Source organism: Microtus oregoni, unplaced genomic scaffold, assembly GCF_018167655.1.
Source record: "Microtus oregoni isolate MIOR12 unplaced genomic scaffold, Mior012 000019F_ref0000042, whole genome shotgun sequence".
In the NCBI taxonomy this organism is placed as follows: domain Eukaryota; kingdom Metazoa; phylum Chordata; class Mammalia; order Rodentia; family Cricetidae; genus Microtus; species Microtus oregoni.
In genome coordinates this window covers 37,744,094-37,765,094 of record NW_024543078.1, presented here as the reverse complement: position 1 = coordinate 37,765,094, position 21,001 = coordinate 37,744,094, and the positions used below count along the sequence as shown (strand labels likewise).

Below are 21,001 nucleotides of genomic sequence, written 5' to 3'. Positions count from 1 at the left end.
TGTGAGGAAAAAAAAATGCACATAAAATAAACCAAAAAAAAAAAAAAGAAAGAAAGAAAGAAAAAAAGAAAGAAAGAAAGAAAGAAAGAAAAGGAAAAAAAAAAGCCAGGCTCAGGGCTGTGCACCTGAAATCCCAGCACAGGGAGGGACACCAGGTTGACATCTGCCCTCTGCAAGTATGTACATACACATGTACACACACCCTCATACGTAATGAAATATCTCTTACATTCTAAAAGACTGGAACTGCTTGATCTCCTTGTCACAGTTAGCAGTACACTCTGGAGACACTTAAGACGACTCTAAGAGAACAATGTATCACAGGGCATGGTGGCGCATGCCTTTAATTAATCTCAGCACCAGGAGAACAGAGGAAGTTCTAGGCCAGCCAGGGCTCTGTACAGAGACCCTGCCAAGAGAGAGAAAGACAGACAGAAAGAGACAGAGAGACAGAAAGACAGGGACATAGAAACAGAGAGAGTACACAATGTATCTAATTTCTATTAAGTTGAATCATGAAATTGCTATTTTTCAGGGTCACAAGCAATCCTTCATTGGGATTTCAGATTTTTTGTTTTGTTTTGTTTTGTGGTGAGGCTCACAATGAAATAAGAGAAACAGGTCTCAGTCTCTCTAAATTCTCAGATTTAAAAGTCCTTCACAAATGGTTCCATCCTGCATCAGAATGGCACCAGAAAACCAATGTAGGATTAAAAAATTAAGTGGTAATTTGAGAATCTTCTAAGTTACTATAAAGTAAAATTTGAGAAAAATACAGAGCTTTAATTGGAATTCATGTATTTTTATATATTCTATAGTTACTTTTTACACTTCCTGAACTAAACTCAAAATCATGAAATACAGTATAATTAATAGTGATTTTTAAGTTGTAAGTGTTTTTAAATGTATATTTAAAAAGTTACAAATACAGGGTCAGTGAGATGGTTCAGCAGCTAAAGATTATACTTGCAGTTGTTACTGGTCTGGCACAATGAAGATATTCTAAAGAGATACTTGTGTCTTTCAATCAAAAACTATAGAAACAACAGACCTCAAAGAAAAGATAATTCGCCAGGCTGTGGTGGCACACGCCTTTATATGCCTTTAATCCTAGCACTTGGGAGACAGAGGCAGGTGGATATCTGTGAGTTCAAGGCCAGCCGGGTCTAGTTCCAGAAGAGGCCCCAAAGAGAAATCCTGTCTTTAAAAAACGAAAGAAAGACAGACAGGCAGGCAGGCAGACAGAAAGGCAGGCAGACAGACAGAAAGGCAGGCAGACAGACAGAAAGGCAGGCAGACAGACAGAAAGGCAGGCAGACAGACAGAAAGGCAGGCAGGCAGACAGAAAGGCAGGCAGGCAGACAGAAAGGCAGGCAGGCAGACAGAAAGGCAGGCAGGCAGAAAGGTAGGCAGGCAGGCAGGCAGGCAGGCAAAGGGCAGGCAGACAGACAGAAAGGCAGGCAGGCAGACAGACAGGCAGACAGAAAGGCAGGCAGGCAGACAGAAAAGCAGGCAGACAGGCAGACAGAAAGGCAGGCAAGTAGACAGAAAGGCAGGCAAAGGGCAGGCAGACAGACAGAAAGGCAGGCAGACAGACAGACAGGCAGGCAGACAGGCAGACAGAAAGGCAGGCAGGCAGGCAGGCAGGCAGGCAGACAGGAAGAAAGAAAGAAAGAAAGAAAGAAAGAAAGAAAGAAAGAAAGAAAGGAAAATTCCCCCCCAAATTTCATGATGGAAAAGGAAAAGCTGCCAGTGTGGGACTTGTCCCCTGGGAAGAAATTTCTAACAGTTCTAACAATCCATCACACCTGACAGGATGAGACTAAACCCCAGATGATGATGGGTCACTGGTGGGCAGGACCACACCTTGACTCGCATAGCTTAAGTGTGTACATCCTTGGTCCTCTATTTAAATTTTGATCTCACTTTAGGAACTGAAAAAGAGTAGAGGGGTTTGCTGGATCTCTTTATCCATCTTGCCAATGCTGCTACACGGAATCAATCTTTTTCTGCTTTCTACTGTTTTTCCCCTCAGAGTTACAGATCAAAACAGGGGCTGGACATATGGCTCCAGGATTAAGAGTACTGGCTACTTTTCCAGAGGACCAGGTTTGATTCCTAGTTCCCACACGATGGCTCACAATCTATAACTCCAGTTTCAGGGGACCCAATGCCCTCTTCTGACCTCTGGGGACACACGGCAAGCATGTAGTGCACATACAGGCAAAAGACCCAGGTAAATAAAGTTTGTTTTTTTTTTTTGTTTGTTTGTTTTGTTTTTTGTTTTTTTTGATTTTTCGAGATAAGGTTTCTATGTGGTTTTGGAGCCTGTCCTGGAACTAGCTCTTGTAGACCAGGCTGGTCTCGAACTCACAGAGATCCGCCTGCCTCTGCCTCCCGAGTGCTGGGATTAAAGACGTGCGCCACCACCGCCCGGCTTGTTTTTTTTTTTTAAGTATGATATCTGTGCTAAATGTGATAGTTTATAGTTTTAATATTAGCCTTACTGAGGCAGAACAACCAACAGTTCTTAGCATGGCTATATAAAAAGACCTCAAGAAAAAGTACAATTTTTCTTTTCTTTTCTTTTTCTTTTTCCTTTCTTTCTTGAGACAGGGTTTCTCTGTGTAGCCTTGGCTGTCCTGGAACTCACTCTGTAGACCAGGCTGGCCTTAAACCCAAAAAGATCTGCCTGTCTCTGCCTCCCAAGTATGGGTATTAAAGGCATGTGCTACCATTGCCCATCTCCCAGCTTACAATTTTTCATAAAAAACCATTCATACAAAATTTTATGGGTTCTGAGAGAAGTAAGAGACATTCATTGAACAGGATAATTGTAATGGGACCACATTATCCTTACAGATGGCTAAACAAGTAATCCTTGCTCACTTCTGGTTCTTCATCTATGAATATAGGTGAAAACAACAATCACTGCACCAATAGGAACACAGCTTGTGACAAAAATAAAAGACACATACACAAGGCTAACATTTGTATTTGTTGTGAGTTTCCAAGCTGGTCTCTAGTATATATTTGAAACTTAAATACTGTAGAAGCCAGACCAGCAAGACTGCTCTGTAAAGTTGCTTGCGATGACCTGAGTTGGCTCCCCAGGAAGTACATGGAGGAAGGAAAAAAAAAACCAAACCTTACAAATGGTCCTCTGACCTACACAAGTGTGCCATGGCATGAGCAGGCATATGAGCATGCACACAAATAAATAAGAATAATATTCCTTTTTTTAAAAAAAAATGCTATAGAAGGTTCTATTGAGCTAGAGGCATAAGCCAAGTAGTCGGCCACTCATGGAGCCCAGCCCATGACAAACAACACAAAGAACAGAAAGCACCAAAGGAAAAGCATCTACTGCCACTGGGGAGGAGTCATAGGGGAGAAGGGCTGGAGCTGGGTCTTGAAGAAAAGCACCTGCAAGAAAATAACTAGCAAAGGCCCTCTATGTCAACAACAACAACAAAAAAGCCCAGACCTGAGGTAAGTTGAAAGTGTTGAGAGTGTCTGCCAAGAAAAAGAAATGGTAGCAGGAGAGGAGGCTGCAGGAGTCAGCCACGTTAGCCCTTATTAAGCTCTCTTGAAGAGCTGAACCAAACACACACACATAAAGCAGTGGTTTAAAGACCACTGTCTCCAGATCCCAAGGATTCTGACATATCACACCATGCCCTGTGAGGGCAGAGAAGAACACTAATACTTTTTTACTTCTTGAGAGTCAAACTAAGACTAAAAAAAACCATCTTGTTACTCAGGAATAAAATGAAAAATGAAAGAAAGAAGAAAATAATTGAGAGCTGTGCTGAGCAATTGCGTACTATGTATAAAGCCCTAGGTGTGGACTGGAGAGACTGTTCAATGTTTAAGAGAACTTGAGCTTGGTTCCCAGCACCCATATCAGGCAGCTCTGTAACTCCAGCTCCAGATGATCCAACACTTTCACCTGGTCTTTGTATGCATCCATATACAGATGGTGATGGAGGAAGGTAATTGGCTAATAAAGGCACTGCCCTGGCCCATTTTATTGGTTAGAGGATAGGTGGGAGGAGTAAACAGAACAAAATGCTGGGAGGAAGAGGAAGTGAGCTCAGAGACTACACAGCTCTCCTCTCGGGAGCAGACGCCTGAGAGAGACGCCATGCCCCGCTCCTGGGATGAAGCTCCAACCCAGTATGGACAACCCAGTATGGACATAGGCTAGAAGACGCCTGAGAGAGACGCCATGCCCCGCTCCCGGCATGAAGCTCCAACCCAGGATGGACTAGGCTAGAATCTTCCCAGTAAGACCGGTTCTCACAGATTGTTAGAGATGGGTTGATCGGGATGTGAGAATTAGCCTGTAAGTGCTGGAGCTAAAGGGCCAAGCAGTGCTTGAAAGAATACAGTGTCTGTGTAATTATTTCGGGGCATAAGCTAGCCGGGCAGGCGGCTGGGGTTCTGGGAATGCAGCCCCGCCGCCCTTATTACTACAGTTGGCGCCCAGACGTGTGGACAACTAAACCCATTTAAAAAACCTGAGAAGGCTTAAAAATAAGGGAGAGAGAGTTTAACACAGATTTTTGCTGTTTGTTGGTGGCATGCTGTAGAGAGATTTCCTGATTCGGCAACAGTAGCAGAAAAAATGCTGTGTCATTTTAAAGCGCGACTTCCTGGGGCTGTGCCGCCATTGCGATCTCTGTCTGGCTCCTGTGGGGGACAGAGCTTTTTTTTTTTTTTTTTTTTTCTTTTTTTTTTTTGGTTTTTTGAGACAGGGTTTCTCTGTGGCTTTGGAGCCTGTCCTGGAACTAGCTCTTGTAGACCAGGCTGGTCTCGAACTCACAGAGATCCGCCTGCCTCTGCCTCCCGAGGGACAGAGCTTTTGAATAGAGCATTTGGAGTAAAGTGCTACGATTTGTTTGATGGCAACTAGACTCGCTGTGTTCTCGGGCCTGCTCTGCTTGTTAGAGGCAAGCATGCGCTTTCATCTAAGAGAGGCTTCCTGACTCAGCTTTAGCTGCAAAGCCTGCAGCTCATTAAGAGGTCCTGCCACGAAACACTTAAACGGTGTTGACGAAAAGCTGAACACATGCTTTTTGGTTTTCAGCCGTAGCAGGAAAAAAGCTGTGCCGTTTAAAAATGCCGGCTTTCTGGGCTGTCCTGCCAGGACAAACTCTGACTCTTTTACACAGGCGGTTTGTGCGGTTTGCAAGCACAGGCTGCTGAAGCTCGCTTGCTGGCTACAGCCAGTACCTCAGCCATGAGGCTGGAAAGCTAAGGAATGGGCTGGATCCAGCCGTTAAAGCCACGCCTTTAATCCTACTGATATTGCTTGGTAAATTAAAGACTTGTGTGGTCAGAAAAAGAGAGATTACAGTAAAGAGAGATTCAAAGACAAAGAAAATTTCTAAATGGTTTGAAGTGTGTTAAAAATATATGCAGACTAAAATTTAAAGTTCTTAAAGTAACAAAAAAAAAAAGGAAGAGAGTTGTTGTGTGTGGTAGCACATGCCTTTAATCCCAGTGCCTAGAAGGCAGAGACAAACAGGTCTCTGTGAGTTCAAGGTGTCGTAGTGTACACCTTTAATCCCAATGCCTGGGAGGCAGAGACAGGCGGATCTCTGAGAGTTCAAAGACAGCCTGGTCTACAGAGTTACTTCAGGTCAAAGATACAGAGAACCTGTCTCAAAAAGCAAAAAGTTAAAAGTAAAAATAAACGAAATAGAGGTTAAAACAAAGCTGTACAAAGATGGAAAATACACAGAGAATCTTGATACTGTATGCTATTATGCTCTCTTTGAATTATTTGAATGCTGAGGAAGGAGCAACAGCTCCTAAAAGATATTTATTTATAAATACTGCTGAACTAATCCAACATAGATATCTTGAATTTGGATCTAAGGATATGATACTTTGGAAAAGAGTTCCTTATTTTGTTTTCACAGAGGATGAGATGCTGTTTATTTCTTCTATTCCGATTTGGTATGATGGACCACGTCCTCCTGAATGGTTCCTGTGCACGCCTTCAGAAAATTGCTTTGCTCAACTGCCAACTTAGATGAAACTAACACACAGGTTATAACATGAAAGACCTAATTAACGACGCCCCCATTCAGCAGGAAGCAGTTTGGAGAGAAATAACTGCGCCCATATTCCCAAAAAATGTTTATAAATGTTCTTTTACATTTAAAGGGGGATATGATATAGGTATGAATAATTTACATTAGTATAGATTTTGCTTTATTGATAGAGATTTAAGGTCAATTTTGTTATATGTATAAGTGTTTCTGATTTTGATTAAGGTATTGTGATTGTGTAGTTCATTTAAATATGTACTGTATAATTAAGAAATATAGGTTGTTAATGGATAATCATCGATAATAGTAAAGCTTGTAGTCATGTTAATTAGATTTTCTAGATATATAGAGATATATTTTAGATAGACATTCTTCATGTCTTTCAAAGATTACAGAATAGGACTTTTCATGACAATGAGACACTCTGCTCCTGACAGCACCAATCTACTTCAAAAGGAAGATGGGCATCGAAGAGGCTCGTTATGGAGTTTGATAGCCATTTGGGCAAGAAACTGCTCTTGCCTGGACTATTGCATAAACTGGACACAGAGAACCCGCAGAGAGAGGACTACTGAACTTGCCTAAGGTGAGATGATCTTTCGGGGTTCCTGATTCATGAAAGAGTCTGCGAGACATTCTGCAGGACACAACAGATAGTGACTGAACTGACTTTGAATTTTCCTGCTTTATGGAAATGTCTGCTGGATACCATGGGTCTGAAGGCTGAAGATGGATGCCCCAACGGTACAGAGGAACTTTGGGTGACTGTCCAGGCAGCAAGATGTCTCTATCATTTCTAGAGTTTTAAAAGTTGCTTTTTGCCTGTTTGTTTATGTAGTATTGTATCTTTCTGGAGTCTTTGATGGAGTTAAAAAATAGTTGGTTATAGTTATAGTTTTCCTTAGTTATGATAAAGATTATTGTAACTTTTACTTGATAACTGTTTTGTTATATGTAATTTTGCTATGTGAAAGTTAAAGCTTTTTTTTGGTTTAAACCGAAAAAGGGGAAATGATGGAGGAAGGTAATTGGCTAATAAAGGCACTGCCCTGGCCCATTTTATTGGTTAGAGGATAGGTGGGAGGAGTAAACAGAACAAAATGCTGGGAGGAAGAGGAAGTGAGCTCAGAGACTACACAGCTCTCCTCTCGGGAGCAGACGCCTGAGAGAGACGCCATGCCCCGCTCCCGGGATGAAGCTCCGACCCAGTATGGACATAGGCTAGAAGACGCCTGAGAGAGACGCCATGCCCCGCTCCCGGCATGAAGCTCCAACCCAGGATGGACTAGGCTAGAATCTTCCCAGTAAGACCGGTTCTCACAGATTGTTAGAGATGGGTTGATCGGGATGTGAGAATTAGCCTGTAAGTGCTGGAGCTCAAGGGCCAAGCAGTGCTTGAAAGAATACAGTGTCTGTGCAATTATTTCGGGGCATAAGCTAGCCGGGCAGGCGGCTGGGGTTCTGGGAATGCAGCCCCGCCGCCCTTATTACTACAAGATGGCATGTGCATATATAAAAATAAAAGTAAATATTAAAACAATGACAACAACCAAATAGAACCAAGCCCTTGGTACAACTCCCAGTACAACCAACTAGCCAAGAAATAAATAAGCTAGTAAATAAGACAGGTTTGGATGGCTCACAATATGATCCCAGCATTCAGGAGGCTGAGGTAGGTCTGCCAGGAATCTGAGCCCAGGCCACACAGAGAAACCATCTCAAAAAAACAAAACAAATTTAAAGAGTCAATATCAAGGAAATTATTCAAAACATTTATCTTCCACTCGTGATGACACCCACCTGTGGTTTATCCAGTGAGGGATATTATAATCATCGCCCAGCCGAGAGTCCCTCGGAACACTCCGGTTATGCAGCTGCAAGGAAAAAGCCGGAACATGAATAAGCTAGAAACTTCCAATCTTTCTATTTTTAATTATTGTTCAACTGGTCTTTCAGAAGGAAGCCGAAATTCTATTACCTTGAATAATGGCACAGCATGTAAAGGCTGCTCTCCCATACATACTAGGTCCACCCCAATTCCTAAAAAGGAAAGGACAAAAAAGGCGGGTCAAGAGGACAACAGCAGAGGTGAGTATTCTAATCTGTTAGTATTACTGAACATTGTACGAGGTAAAACTGACTTGCTATGCTGCAGTTTATAAACTCATCATTGCTACCTATACTGGAAGGAAATACATGAATTTTCTTTTTTCTCTAATGTGCTTTAGGTTAGACACTGATTACCCAGATCTGTAAAAAGAGAAACAAGACCTCCACAACTCAATTCTAGTGACACCCCTGATCACCACATAAAGCCCTTTATCACCTAAGAGACAATGAGAGCACCACACTTACAGGACAAGGGAGGGTATTAACACAGGGAGACAGGAGAAACCAAGGACTGTTACCATTATCAATCATACGCTGCTTAGTCAGTATCATGAGTAGGCGGTCCACTTCAAAGACACCCACCCCGGGTGTGATCACCACAGACATCTGTCCAGTTCGGTCAAAGTTGCGGTTGATGTAGTGCTTGTCAAACACTTTAGAGAAAACAAAAATCCTCCCAGTGACGATGTCACAGCTTTTCAGGAACCAGACACAGGCAAACAACACAGCGTTTGGTGCACTTTGCACTCATTCCAGACATACCAAGTGACTCATTCTGACCTGAATTTTACCACGTCATGCACACATGTACCTTTCCCTTTTACTTTAGCAGTGTCTTAAAAACAAAACATTCACTTTACCCTTTATAAATCACGCTCACTGGTGCCCAATAGTGGCCCACAGCTTAATTTTTATGATATAAACTTACATCATCCATCAATGAGTCTATACTTAAAGTTCCAAGAACCAAATAAGATACATATGCCATACTTATTTATGTATTGTGTACACTCAAGTGCCACAGTGCACGCGTAGAAGTCAGAGGACAACTTGAAGTTTTCTCCTTCTAAGATCTCAGGGATCAAACCCAGGTCCTCAACTTGGTATCAGGTGCCTTTACCCACTAAGTTCATTTCATTGCCCTGTGTTTGTGTTTGTGCTTTGATGGACAGAGTCTCTAGTAGCTCACTTTCTCTATATCCCTCATGCTTCTTATTCTCCTACCTCAGGCTCTACACTCTAGAATATATGTATTTTCTTTTAAAAAGCAGAATGGAGCCAGGTGGTGGCACACACCTTTAATCCCAGCACTCAGGAGGCAGAGGCAGGTGGATCTCTGTGAGTTGTGGCCAGCCTGGTCTACAGAGTGAGTTTCAAGACAAGTTCCAAAGTTACACAGAGAAACCATGTCTCAATCCCCTGCTCCCCCCAAAAAAAAGAAAGAAAGAAAAAAGTAGAATCTAAAATTTAAAAAATTAGCTAAAATCAGCTGAGGGATGAAATGAGAAATAAACAGTCTACCAGGCAGGAGCCCTGTCAGCTCTTTACCACAGGAGGCTGATTGCCAACAGAAGGCCCACGGGCCAAAGAGCAGTCATTGTGACCATTCAATTAGAATGTACTACTTTGAGTTAGTTTGAAGTGTAGATGGGAAGAAGGCCTCCAAGTCTGGGGCTTTGGGCATCAGCATTGAGCTGTGTATGGCCACATGGGAAGCAAGAGGTCAGATTACTGCGGTCTTACTCACCGTTGAAGGATAAATTGATGGCCTCTAGGTAGTTTCCTTGTGCTGAGGTAGAATTGTCTCCTTGAGGAAAGCCCCCTAAAGCAAAAATACAAAACAAGGAAAAACATTTCATGAAAAACGAACTCTTAAAAAAAAAAGAAGGTGCCAGGTGGTGGTGGTGGCACATGCCTTTAATCCCAGGACTCAGGAGGCAGAGATGGGAGGATAGCTGAGTTTCAGGCCTCTTGGTCTACAGAGCGAACTCCAGGACAGCCAGGCTTACACAGAGAAACTCTGTCTAGAGACATATCCCACCCCTCAAGAAAACTCCAAAAAACAAAAACAAACCAGGAAGGCACCTGGCTCACACTGTGTTAGTTGGGAACATTGTAGGAGCTGGTAGCATAGATAACGAACAACTGGCTCCAACTGACCAAACCTGACCAGAAGCAGAAACTATCTACAGCAACACAAGGGAATGGAGCATGAGCTGCTTCTCTGTCTCCAGCCTCCATTCCACATGCCACTTCCCCACTGCACCTCTGACACATGGATGCAGTACCTGCCTGTTCCAGTCGCACCAACACTGGATACTGAATGAAGAGTTTTTTAATGGTCACAAGGAGCGATGTCCACTCTTCCCTCCTCTCATTCTGAGCCACCACTCTGAAAGGAATATGATCATGAAAGAGAAATCGAGCACCTATTGTAGTAGGAGCTACGGGCTGCATTCCCACCCAGCTCCTGCACGGCTAGCTTAGCCCCGGAAATAACAGCACACAAAATGTATTCTTTTAAACACTGCCTGGTCCATTAGTTTCAGCCTCTTATTGGCTAATTCCCACATCTTGCTTTAACCCATACTTAATAATGTGTGTAGCACCACGAGATGGTGGCTTATCAGGAAGGATCTTAACCTGCGTCCATCTTGGAGAGGAGAGCTATATCGTCTCACTCACGTCCCTTCTTCCCAGCATTCTGTTCTGTCTACTCCGCCTATCTAAATTCTGCCCTATCAGGCCAAGCAATTTTCTTTATTAATTAACCAATGAAAGCAACAGATAGATAGAAAACACTCCCACATCAACCGAATATCCCATTCATTACAAAGTTTCAAGGAGGGAGGAAAACGTGTCTCGTAGTAGTAATAAGCAGGGGATAAAGGATAAAGGGATAAACATGTCTACAATTCAAGGACTGAAGACTAAGGTAGGAAGACCCACAAGTTCAAGGCTAGGCTGGGAACATGGTGAGGTTCAGAAAAGCCAGGGTCAAAACAACAAGCCGAGTTGTGGTGTCGCAAGACTTTGATTCCAGCACTCTTGAGGCAGAGATAGAAGGATCTCTCTGAGTTATGGGCCAACCTGGTCTATAGAGGGAATTCTAGGCCAGCCTAGGCTACAGAGAAAGACCCTGTCTCAAAACAAAAAACAAATGAACAAAGGTGGCTCATCAGATAAAGGCATCAGCCACAGACCCTGATACATTGTTCATATTAGGGATCCACAAGGTAAAAAGAGGGAACACACTCACAAGCTGTCCTCCGACCGCCACAAATAGTGTTCCCCCGAATACATCATATGCCATAAATAAATAAGTAAATCAGGGCTAGAGAGATGGCTCAGTGGTCAAGAGAACTGGCTAATTTCCAAGAGGACCCAGGTTCAATTCTAAACACCCACATGGCAGCTCACAGCTCTCTGTAACTCCAGTTCCAGGGGATTTGACACACTCACACAGACAAAACGGTTTACTGAAACACCTGCATGGTTATGCAGTGGCCTTTAATAACAGACAAACTGGAGGCTTTTAGAAGAGCTGGTACAGGAGCAACTAAATGCTCAGCATATTGAAGAATCACCCATCCCTTGGAATTCTCCTGTATTTGTTGTTAAAAGGAAATCTAGAAAATGGAGAATGGTAACAGATCTAAGAGTTATAATAATGTGATTCAGCCAATGGGCTCTCTACAGTCTCGCATTCCTTTGCCTTCCCTATTACCTAAAGGATGGCCTCCTATAGTTATTGGTTTAAAAGACTGTCTCTTCACTGTACCTTTACAAGAAAAAGACAGAGAAAAATTTGCTTTCATACATGGTTGTGAGCCACCACGTGGTTACTGGAAATTGAACTCAGGACCTCTGGAAGAGCAGCCAATGCTCTTAATTGCTGAGCCATCTCTCTAGTTCCCACCCACAAGAATTTTAATGTAGAAGGATTATCTTAGAATGGATCTTTTTACCACATAAGCTGAGTAAAAAATGAAAAACTTATGTGGAAAAGGTTTCTGAGTTAATTCTAAAAGGAATATTGAGACTTTGTCAATAAGCAGAAATAGACCCAGCAAAAATTGTAGTACCTTTAAGTAATGATGAAATTGAAAAATTGTGGGTGAACCGTGGCAAAGAGCTTGTGGCAAATTTTTGGGAGAGATTAATAACTACCTCATAAGCAAGATAATTCAACTGGATCCTTCCTCACATTGTACGGGGGAGCCCTTACATTCTTTTTTATTTTTTTAAGCCAATGGCTGGCTGCTTTGCTTTATGAATCTTCAGGCTGAACCCCAATTTCTCTCTCTGAATTTTGTTAATTGTTCTTCAGGCATCAGATCCCATTACAAATGGTTGTGAACCATCATATGGGCACTGGGAATCGAACTCGGGACTTCTGGAAAAGCAGTCAGTGCTCTTAACCACTGAGCCATCACTCCAGCCCCAAACCCTTACATTCTACTCTGATGCAAAAAATTCAAGGAAGGCAGGTTACAAATCAGAAAATTTAAGTAAAGTGGAAATTAAAGCCCTTATGATTCTGTCCAAAAGTCAGAATTATATGCTTTCCTTGTGGGACTAAGGGATTCCAAAGAACCCCTAGTTACAAATTCACAATATGCAGAAAGAGTTGTTTTGCATAATGAAACAGATTACTTTATACCAGATGGTACAGAATTGACTTTATTATTTATTCAGTTACAAGATACAACCAGGAAGAGGCATCATCCCATATGCACAACACACATCTGACCCCATACGAGTCTGCCAGGCCCTCTGGCACAAGATAATGCAGAAATCAATCAATTATTGATTGGAGGCTGAAGGCCTCACAATTTCATTAAAAAGAATCTTGTCAATAGCAAAGGATTCAAAAGAGACTTTTCTAATACATGGCAACAAGCCAAGGAAATTATAAGGAAATGTCCTACTTGTTCTTTATACAACCAAACACCACTAACTACAGGAAGTAACCCAAAGGGTGCTCAAAGGGATGAAATCTGGCAGACAGACGTATTTCATTTTGTAGAATTTGGAAATTCTAAAATATATAAACCACACCACTGATAACTACTCAGGTTTTCAACGGGTAACTGCTTGGAGTTCAAAAAAGGCTCACTGGGTAACCACACATTTGCTAAAGGTTATGGCCATCATGGGTATACCTGTACACATGAAGACAGGCAATGCTACAATCCTACAGGCCAGGCAGTTATAGAAACAGCAATCAAACTCTAAAGGATATGTTAAATAAACAGAAAGGGATGAAGATAAAGGCTCCCAGAAATAGACTGCATAATGCCTTATTAACTTTGGATTTTCAAAATGTTAATGAGATAGGAACAACAGCAGTGTAGAGACATTGGATAGCAGGAAAAACTTCGAAACTGAATCAGTGAATATACTTTAAAGATGCACTGACCTCAGAATGGAAACCAGGACGTGTGTTACACTGGGGAAAGGGTTTTGCTTTTGTTTCCACAGGAGAAGGAAAGCTATGAATACCATCAAAACTGATAAAGACGAATTTGAACAAGAGACACCTCTTAATGGGAAGAGGTGATAATTCATTAAGCACCAACGCCATTTAATCTAAACTAACCTATAAAACTAACTAATGCTTTTCATTTGATCAGATACAACTTGCCAAAAAGAGAATCTCCCCAAAATTAGGTTTTGTTTCTATCTTTTCAGGAGAATAAAGATATCCAGCTTAAGAATCTGAAGGCCACTAGACAAATGAGACATCTGAAGAAAAAGACCAGTCTTTCAGGAAAAAAAAAAAAATGCCTCAAGAAAAAGAGTAAGTTGGCCAATATTATATCACATTTCCAACAGGATAAAATTTCATAATTTTTCATATAATGCAAATGGTCTTTTTGTAATTCCAGTCCAATTAAAGATTAAAGCTGGTTTTGGAGTTGGAGTGTGGTTCTCTTCTTCTCTAAACCCAAGCATGCTAGTTAAAGTAAAATCCAAAATCTCTGTTTCATGTCAGAAGAGACACCTGATATGACACATAAGAAAAACAAATATTTAAAGATTACTTTATTGCTACTAATCTAATAACCCTTTGGTTTTATATTGACTCTTTAACAGCTTTCCTTAAGGTTTAAGATTTATAAGATTTATATATTTTTCTTAAGCTTTTTGTAAGATATTAATGGTCATATAGAGTATTAACTAATTTTTAAAAAAGTTTCATCTACCTTTCTGAACATAATTTCAGGTTTGAGTTTCTATCAGTTTTCTGCAGTGAATGATGAACACACCTAACAGCAATCTTTAAGGTCTCCAAAAGTAGGAGGGGCCCCACAACGACAATTCCTCCAGGACTATCATAACACCACCAAGCTGAAAAACACCACCTAAACATTGGCTCTGGACTACACACTGCTCACAACAATTTTGAGGTGGCTAGCTGAGAAGATCTAGCCTAACTGACTACTCTAGTTAGGACTTCTAAAGCCCTACACTTTCTCATTACACAGAGACTGGACAACAGCTACCTCTCCCAGGACTTGACAATTAACCCAAATTTTTCTTTCCAGGATACCCTAAAGGTGGGTGGGTTGTTGTAGGAGGCCGCTTGTTTGTTCCTGGGTGCTCAGCCCTGAAATAACTACACAGAAACTATAAATCACTGCTTGGCCTATTAGCTCTAGCTTCTTATTGGCTAGCTCTTACATCTTAATTTAACCCATTTTTATTAATCTGTGTATTGTCATGAGACTGGCTTACTGACAAGGTTCCATCCAGCATCTGTCTCTGGTGCGGCTCCATGGCTTCTCCTTGACTCCACCTTCTTCCTCCCAGCATTCAGTTTAGTTTTCCTCACCTAGCTCTGTTCTGCCCTGCTATGCACAAAGCAGTTTCTTTATTCATTAACTAATAAAAGCAAAACATAGACAGAAGGACTTCCCATACCAGTTCTTGGTTTTTCAATAGGTTTATGGATATTTGTCATTGTTTAACGTGGCTGGTTACAAGTTGTTATTGGTTATGGTCAAGAGAAAAGTTGAACAAAGGAATTTAGATTCAGGGTTCTTGTTTTGAAAAGAAAAAAGGGGATGTAGATATGATAGGATAAAAGGGTAGATTATTGAACCTACTCTGATCAGAAAAAAGGGAGGATATGGATATAAAATAAAAAGATAGATCAGCCGGGCGGTGGTGGCGCATGCCTTTAATCCCAGCACTCGGGAGGCAGAGGCAGGCGGATCTCTCGGAGTTCAAGGCCAGCCTGGTCTACAAGAGCTAGTTCCAGGACAGGAACCAAAAGCTACGGAGAAACCCTGTCTCGAAAAATCAAAAAAAAAAAAAAAAAAAAAAAGATAGATCATTGACTTTGAAAAAGCAGCTACTAGCTTTAAATTGAATTGGATAAAACTTTTATATATTGTATACAAATTTTGTATATCGATACAAATTTGAGATTGATTTTGTTAGAACATACTGTACATATATTTCTACTCTTGTTCAAGTATCTATACAATTCACTCAAAAGTGTAATGCAAATTTCTAGTCCTTAAAAATTATTATTACCAACTGTTTAGGATAATAAGGAAATTCGGATTAGCAGTTAATCACCTATTATAATCGAACTTGTCACATTAAGTATGTTTTCAAGGTCAAAGATACGTTTTAGATAGACAGATCATCTTCAAACACTTCAGAGATCTACAGAATATAGTATTTAAGATGTTTTAATAACATAGGTTCTTTTTTTTTTTTATGACAATGAGACATGTCTGCTCCTGGCAGCATCATTCTACTTCAGAGAAGATAATGGACATCAAAGAAACTCCACATGGAACTTACTTTCTTTGTGGCAAAAGTAAGAGTTGTGGGAACTCCTTTAGCCAAAAGCTTTCTAGATACTAGTCCATTTTGGGCATGGTCTAAGGTACTATAAGCTCAGACGAAAAGCATACACAGCCCTGTTTATGTTGAATTTATGTATATGTATATAGCTATTATAGTTATTGTTTATAGTTTTCTTATATTAGTTATGGCATTTTTTAATTTTAGACAAAAAAAGGGTATATAGTGGTATATTGTTTGTGTTTTAATAAATAAAGTTTGCCTGAAGATCAGTGCAAAGCAGTCACACTAGTCAGCCATAAAGGCCAGGCAGTGGGGGACACACCTTTAATCCCAGCAGCCACACTAATCAGTCATAGAGGCAAGGTAAGTTGGTAGTGCACACCTTTAATCCAAGCACTAGAGAGGAATATAAAATAGGAGGATACCGGGCGGTGGTGGCGCACGCCTTTAATCCCAGCACTCAGGAGGCAGAGGCAGGCGGATCTCTGTGAGGCGGATCTTTGGAGGACAAGCTCCAAAGCTACAGAGAAACCCTGTCTAGAAAAAAACTAAAAAAATAAAATAAAATGGGAAGAGACGGGTCTCACTCTCAGTCTCAATCTGAGGATTCTTGGAGGTAGAATCTCCCATTTTTGGACTGAGGTAGAGGTAAGAGCCAGTGGCCGGCTGCTTAGCTTTTCTGATCTTCAGGTTGAATCCCAATATCTGACTCTGGGTTTTTGTTTTGTTTTGATTTGGTGGTTTGGTTTTTTTGAGATAGGGTTTCTCTATAGTGGTGAAGACTGTCCTGGAACTAGCTCTTGTAGATCAGGCTGGCCTCGAACTCAGAGAAATCCACCTGCCTCTGCCTTCCAAGTGCTGAGATTAAAGGCATGTGCCACCATCACCCAGCTGTCTCGGGATTTTTATTATACATGTTACACACTGTTAATTTTATTAAATGACATTATGGTTTTATATAAAATGATCTTATTATGCATAGGAATAAAATATTGTAAGAGGTATAATGTAAGCTAAAATCTAGTCAAAGCAGAGAAAACAAATATGGCAAAATATTACCTGCAAGGGAACCCTGATCGTTCTTTGGGCTGACGAGGGAGGGGGACTTGATTGGGAGAGGGGGAGGAAAATGGGAGGCGGTGGCCGGGAAGAGACAGAAATCTTTAATAAATAAATAAACGGAAAAAAAAAAGATATTACCTGCAAATTCAGACAGTGGACATCCAGGGTTTTTAGTTACCTACTCACTTAGTATTACCTTTGAACACTAAAATACTTTACAATTAAAAAAATAATAATAATTTGGAAGCTGTGATGGTTCGCAACAACAACCCCAGCACCTTGTAGGCAGAAACAAGGAATGTTACAAGTTCAAAACTAGTATGGTCTATATAGTGAGTTTTAGATTAACCAAAGCTAAATAGCGAGACTGTTCAAAACAACAAAAACAAGTAAAAATTCTAAACACAATATGGTATCCTCTATCACAGAATTTGAAAAATACAAGAATAAAAATGATGAAATCTTAAAAAAGTTTTTTAAGTTAAGAAGAAACAACCAATAAAGACACAGCAAAGCACCAAAACATACTTGTAAAAGTCCTCATAGAATCTCCCTTTGTGATCCTGTTGAATTGAAGCTCGGTTTATTTCAGGAAATTCATCTGAAATACAGAAAATTCAAATCATATTGAAAATTGAATTGTACAGTGTTGCTGGATTCCTCTTTTGGGTTGAAGATCCACATCATCAAAATGTAAGCCAGGAGTGGTGGCACATGCCTTTAATCCCAGCACTTGGGAGGCAGAGGCAGGTGGATCTCTCTGGGTCTGAGGCCAGCCTGGTCTACACAAAGTGTTCTAGGAAGGCCAGAGCTACACAATAAGACCCTGTCTCAAAAAAAAACAAAAAACAAAACAAAAAAAAGGAAGTAAATAAACAAGTAAACGAAGATAATTGTATATCTGTTATGTGGGTTTTAGGTGGTCACAATCCACCTATCTTATATAAATTAAGATGTATTATTATTTTCCATTTTACTTGGGATCCCCCCTAGCAAAGATCGGAAAGACAAAAAGTACAAAAGCAAAGAAGATGAAAATTAATTGTTTGAGAAGAAGGTGAGGGACCTAACAGAAAATAACTGGAAGAAACTGGTTGTAGGGGCGTGTACTGGCAGTCTGGCTATTCAGGAGCCTCAGGTAGGAGGTTTGTTTTAAACCAGAAGTTCATGGCCAGCCTGAAAAATATAACAATACCCTGTCTATTAAGAAATGAAAAATTTAGCTGTCTTAATGGCATATACCTCCCAGCACTTGGGAGGCACAGGCAGAAGATCTCTGTGAGCTTGAGGCTAGCCTGATTATATAGTGAGTCCCAGAACAGACAGAATATAGTAAGTCCCTGCCTCAAGGGGGAAAAAACAAAACAGAAGAAATAACAAACAAATAAATAAATACAAATAAAATTTTAAAGTGTAATCAAAATATAGTGCGTTAAAAAGGTCTACCAAAATTGTTTAAATTTTCAAACAAATATATATAATATATGAGAAAAATTTACTCACCAATAGATTTTGCATCATAAAAAGTTCTAGAAAACAGGACCACAGTCACTTCGTGACTACAGTTCTTCTCCTAGGCATGAACACAGAAAAAGGAGGTACAAGTTTATTCTATTTCCTTCACTGTAAAGCAACCTATACACACTAATATCTGCAATCCTAAGAGGCTTAGTGGCTGAGCACTGGGAAGAGAACAGAACACTTGCTGCCAAAAGATTTGTTCTCGCCAGGTTGTGGTCCTTTAATCCCAGCACTCAGAGGCAGAGACGCGCTCTCTGAGTTCGAGGCCAGCCTGATCTACGGAGCGGGTTCCAGGATAGGTTCCAAGGCTACACAGAGAAACCCTATCTCAAAAAAACAAAAACAAATAAACAACAACAGTAAAAGACTTGTTCTCAATTCTGGCTCTTAAGCTTACCACCGTGTAATTTCAGGTAGGTTACTTTAAGTTCTAAGGATGTACAAAAATGCTTGGAAAGCTACAAAAAGAAAGGGTCCTGTCACCCAATTCTTGATTTGACATAAACCTGACCAACTGAATGTTAGAGCTTGATTATATCCCTATCCACTTTTAATTTATTAGAACTGCAAGTTTAAGGAAAAATAACAGTGCCTATAGTGGTCATTTAAAGAACCAAAGATGTCCCTACACATCACCGGATGAGGCCCAGAAGCTTTGGGAAGAGGAAGGAATGCAAGCCAAAATCACAAATTACCTTTTGGATGCAGATGGGAGCTAGTAAGAATAAATTTCCATGAAGTCTTGAGATCAAAATCCTGGGAACAGGGTAATTACTGGTGGACATGACATGTAGCTTGTTTACTGAGCCAACAAACTTGTTTCAGTTCTTGCAGGACTCAACCTCATCTCTCTCAACCACACTAACACAATTCAGCACTTGACATAAAAGAATACAACTTAATGTACCATATGCCACCTTTCATTTTTCCTTGGATATATTGCAAGTGGATAGAAATTCCTGAGTACAAGTCAAAGTACAGGAAGTACACTGCTGGGGAAAAGCAGATCTGAGGCACCAACTGGGGACTGGACTTCACATCCCCCAAATCAAGCATCCTTATCCAACTTTGATGGACATAAAAGTGTCACAGAGACACTTTTTACAGAGAGCAGAGAGTCTCTCAACTCCTGTGGAAAGGAGATAGAGACTACTATCATCTCCACTTTGCAGAAAACCAAGGCTATCTATGACCAAAAAGCTAATTGGAAGAGACCCCTAATTTTAAACTAATTTTGTTTTACTCCAAACTCTGTGACGTTAAATACTGTATATGTCAGGATGATGTTTTCATTGATAGAAAGGTCAAGTGAGCTATAGCCCTAGTTTCCTAAGACTTTAATTGTAAAAAGTTCAATTTATCTTCTTTGTTTTGCATTGTTTTTTGAGACACGATTTCTTGGTATAACAGCTCTGGCTGTCCTGAAACTAGCTCTGTAGACCAGGCTGGCCTCAAACTCAGAGTTCTGCCTGCCTCTGCCTCCCGAGTGCTGGGATTAAAAGCATGTGCCAAGCCAGGAGGCAGGCGGATCTCTGTGAGTTCGAGGCCAGCCTGGTCTACAGACAGAGCTAGTTCCAGGACAGGCTCCAAAGCTACAGAGAAACCCTATCTCGAAAAACCAAAAAAGAACAAAAAAAAAAAAAACAAAAAAAAAGCATGCACCACCACCACCCGGCCCAAATACATTCTTTTTCATATAAATATTCAGTTGTCCCAAAATGCATAGAGTATTTTTCCCCTCAAATGGACTTCATTATCCTTGTCTAAAAGCACCAGACTGCAGATGTATGAGTAGTACATGGACTTTAATTCAATTATATTGATCTATGTCTATTCTAATGCCAGTATCACACTAGCACTATTTTGCTGTCTACAAGGAGAAATCAAATTCTTTATCCTTTTACAAGGCTGTTCATTCCAAATTTCTTACAATTACATAGAAACTTGAGGATCAGATTTTTATTTCTATAAAAAAATGTGTAAAGGAATTTGACACAGACACACTATGTTGCAAACTGCTCTGTACATATTTTATTTTGGTCTTGTCATTTTGAGACTTCTGCCTCCCAAATCCTGAGATTACAAGCATGTAATCTCATTGTCTGCATTGTCATTTTAACCCTATTAAGACCAGACATGGTGGGCCATGCCTGTAATTCCAACTATTTGAGAGTTATAGTTTTATAACTATAGTTCCAATATAGCTTTACCAAGATCCCAATCAAAAAACATCAGGAATTTTATCTGTCTGTCTGTCTGTCTGTCTAGTGTGTATGAGTGTTTTGCCTGGCTGAATGTTGAGTTTTCTAAATGCACATGTACCATACACGTGGGTCCTGAGAACCAAAGGCAGCTCCTATACAAACACAAGCAGTGCTCGTAAGCACTGAGATAGCTCTCTCTCCAGTCACTGATTTCTTTTTTTTTCCTTTATTTTTATTTTTATAGGTATAGGTATTTTGTCAGTATGTATGTCTGTGCACCACATGTGTGCTGAGTCTTTGCCAAAACAATGTATCAGATCCCCCAGGACTGGAATCACAGACAGTTGTAGGTTATCCCCATAGGTACTGAGACTCAAATACAGGGCTTCCGGAAGAGCAGTCAGTACTTTTAAACACTTAGCCATGTCTCTAGCC

At 40.6% G+C, this 21,001-nt stretch overlaps 1 protein-coding gene across 15 annotated transcripts in view; it reads right to left on the bottom strand.

Moving 5' to 3' along the window:
- The window catches only part of LOC121459396 (GATOR complex protein DEPDC5), a 124,494-nt gene that overhangs the window by 78,174 nt on the left and 25,319 nt on the right, over positions 1–21,001 (bottom strand). For 14 of the 15 annotated variants that reach the window (XM_041669107.1, XM_041669106.1, XM_041669121.1 and 11 more), the window contains 7 exons: positions 18,345–18,414; positions 17,370–17,442; positions 10,241–10,344; positions 9,700–9,774; positions 8,471–8,605; positions 8,041–8,102; positions 7,863–7,936 (listed from right to left, as the gene is read on the bottom strand). In XM_041669107.1, the coding sequence (XP_041525041.1) occupies positions 7,863–7,936; positions 8,041–8,102; positions 8,471–8,605; positions 9,700–9,774; positions 10,241–10,344; positions 17,370–17,442; positions 18,345–18,414 (593 nt within the window). The remainder of the gene's footprint in view (positions 1–7,862; positions 7,937–8,040; positions 8,103–8,470; positions 8,606–9,699; positions 9,775–10,240; positions 10,345–17,369; positions 17,443–18,344; positions 18,415–21,001) is intronic. The other variant, XM_041669119.1, reaches the window with a different exon arrangement.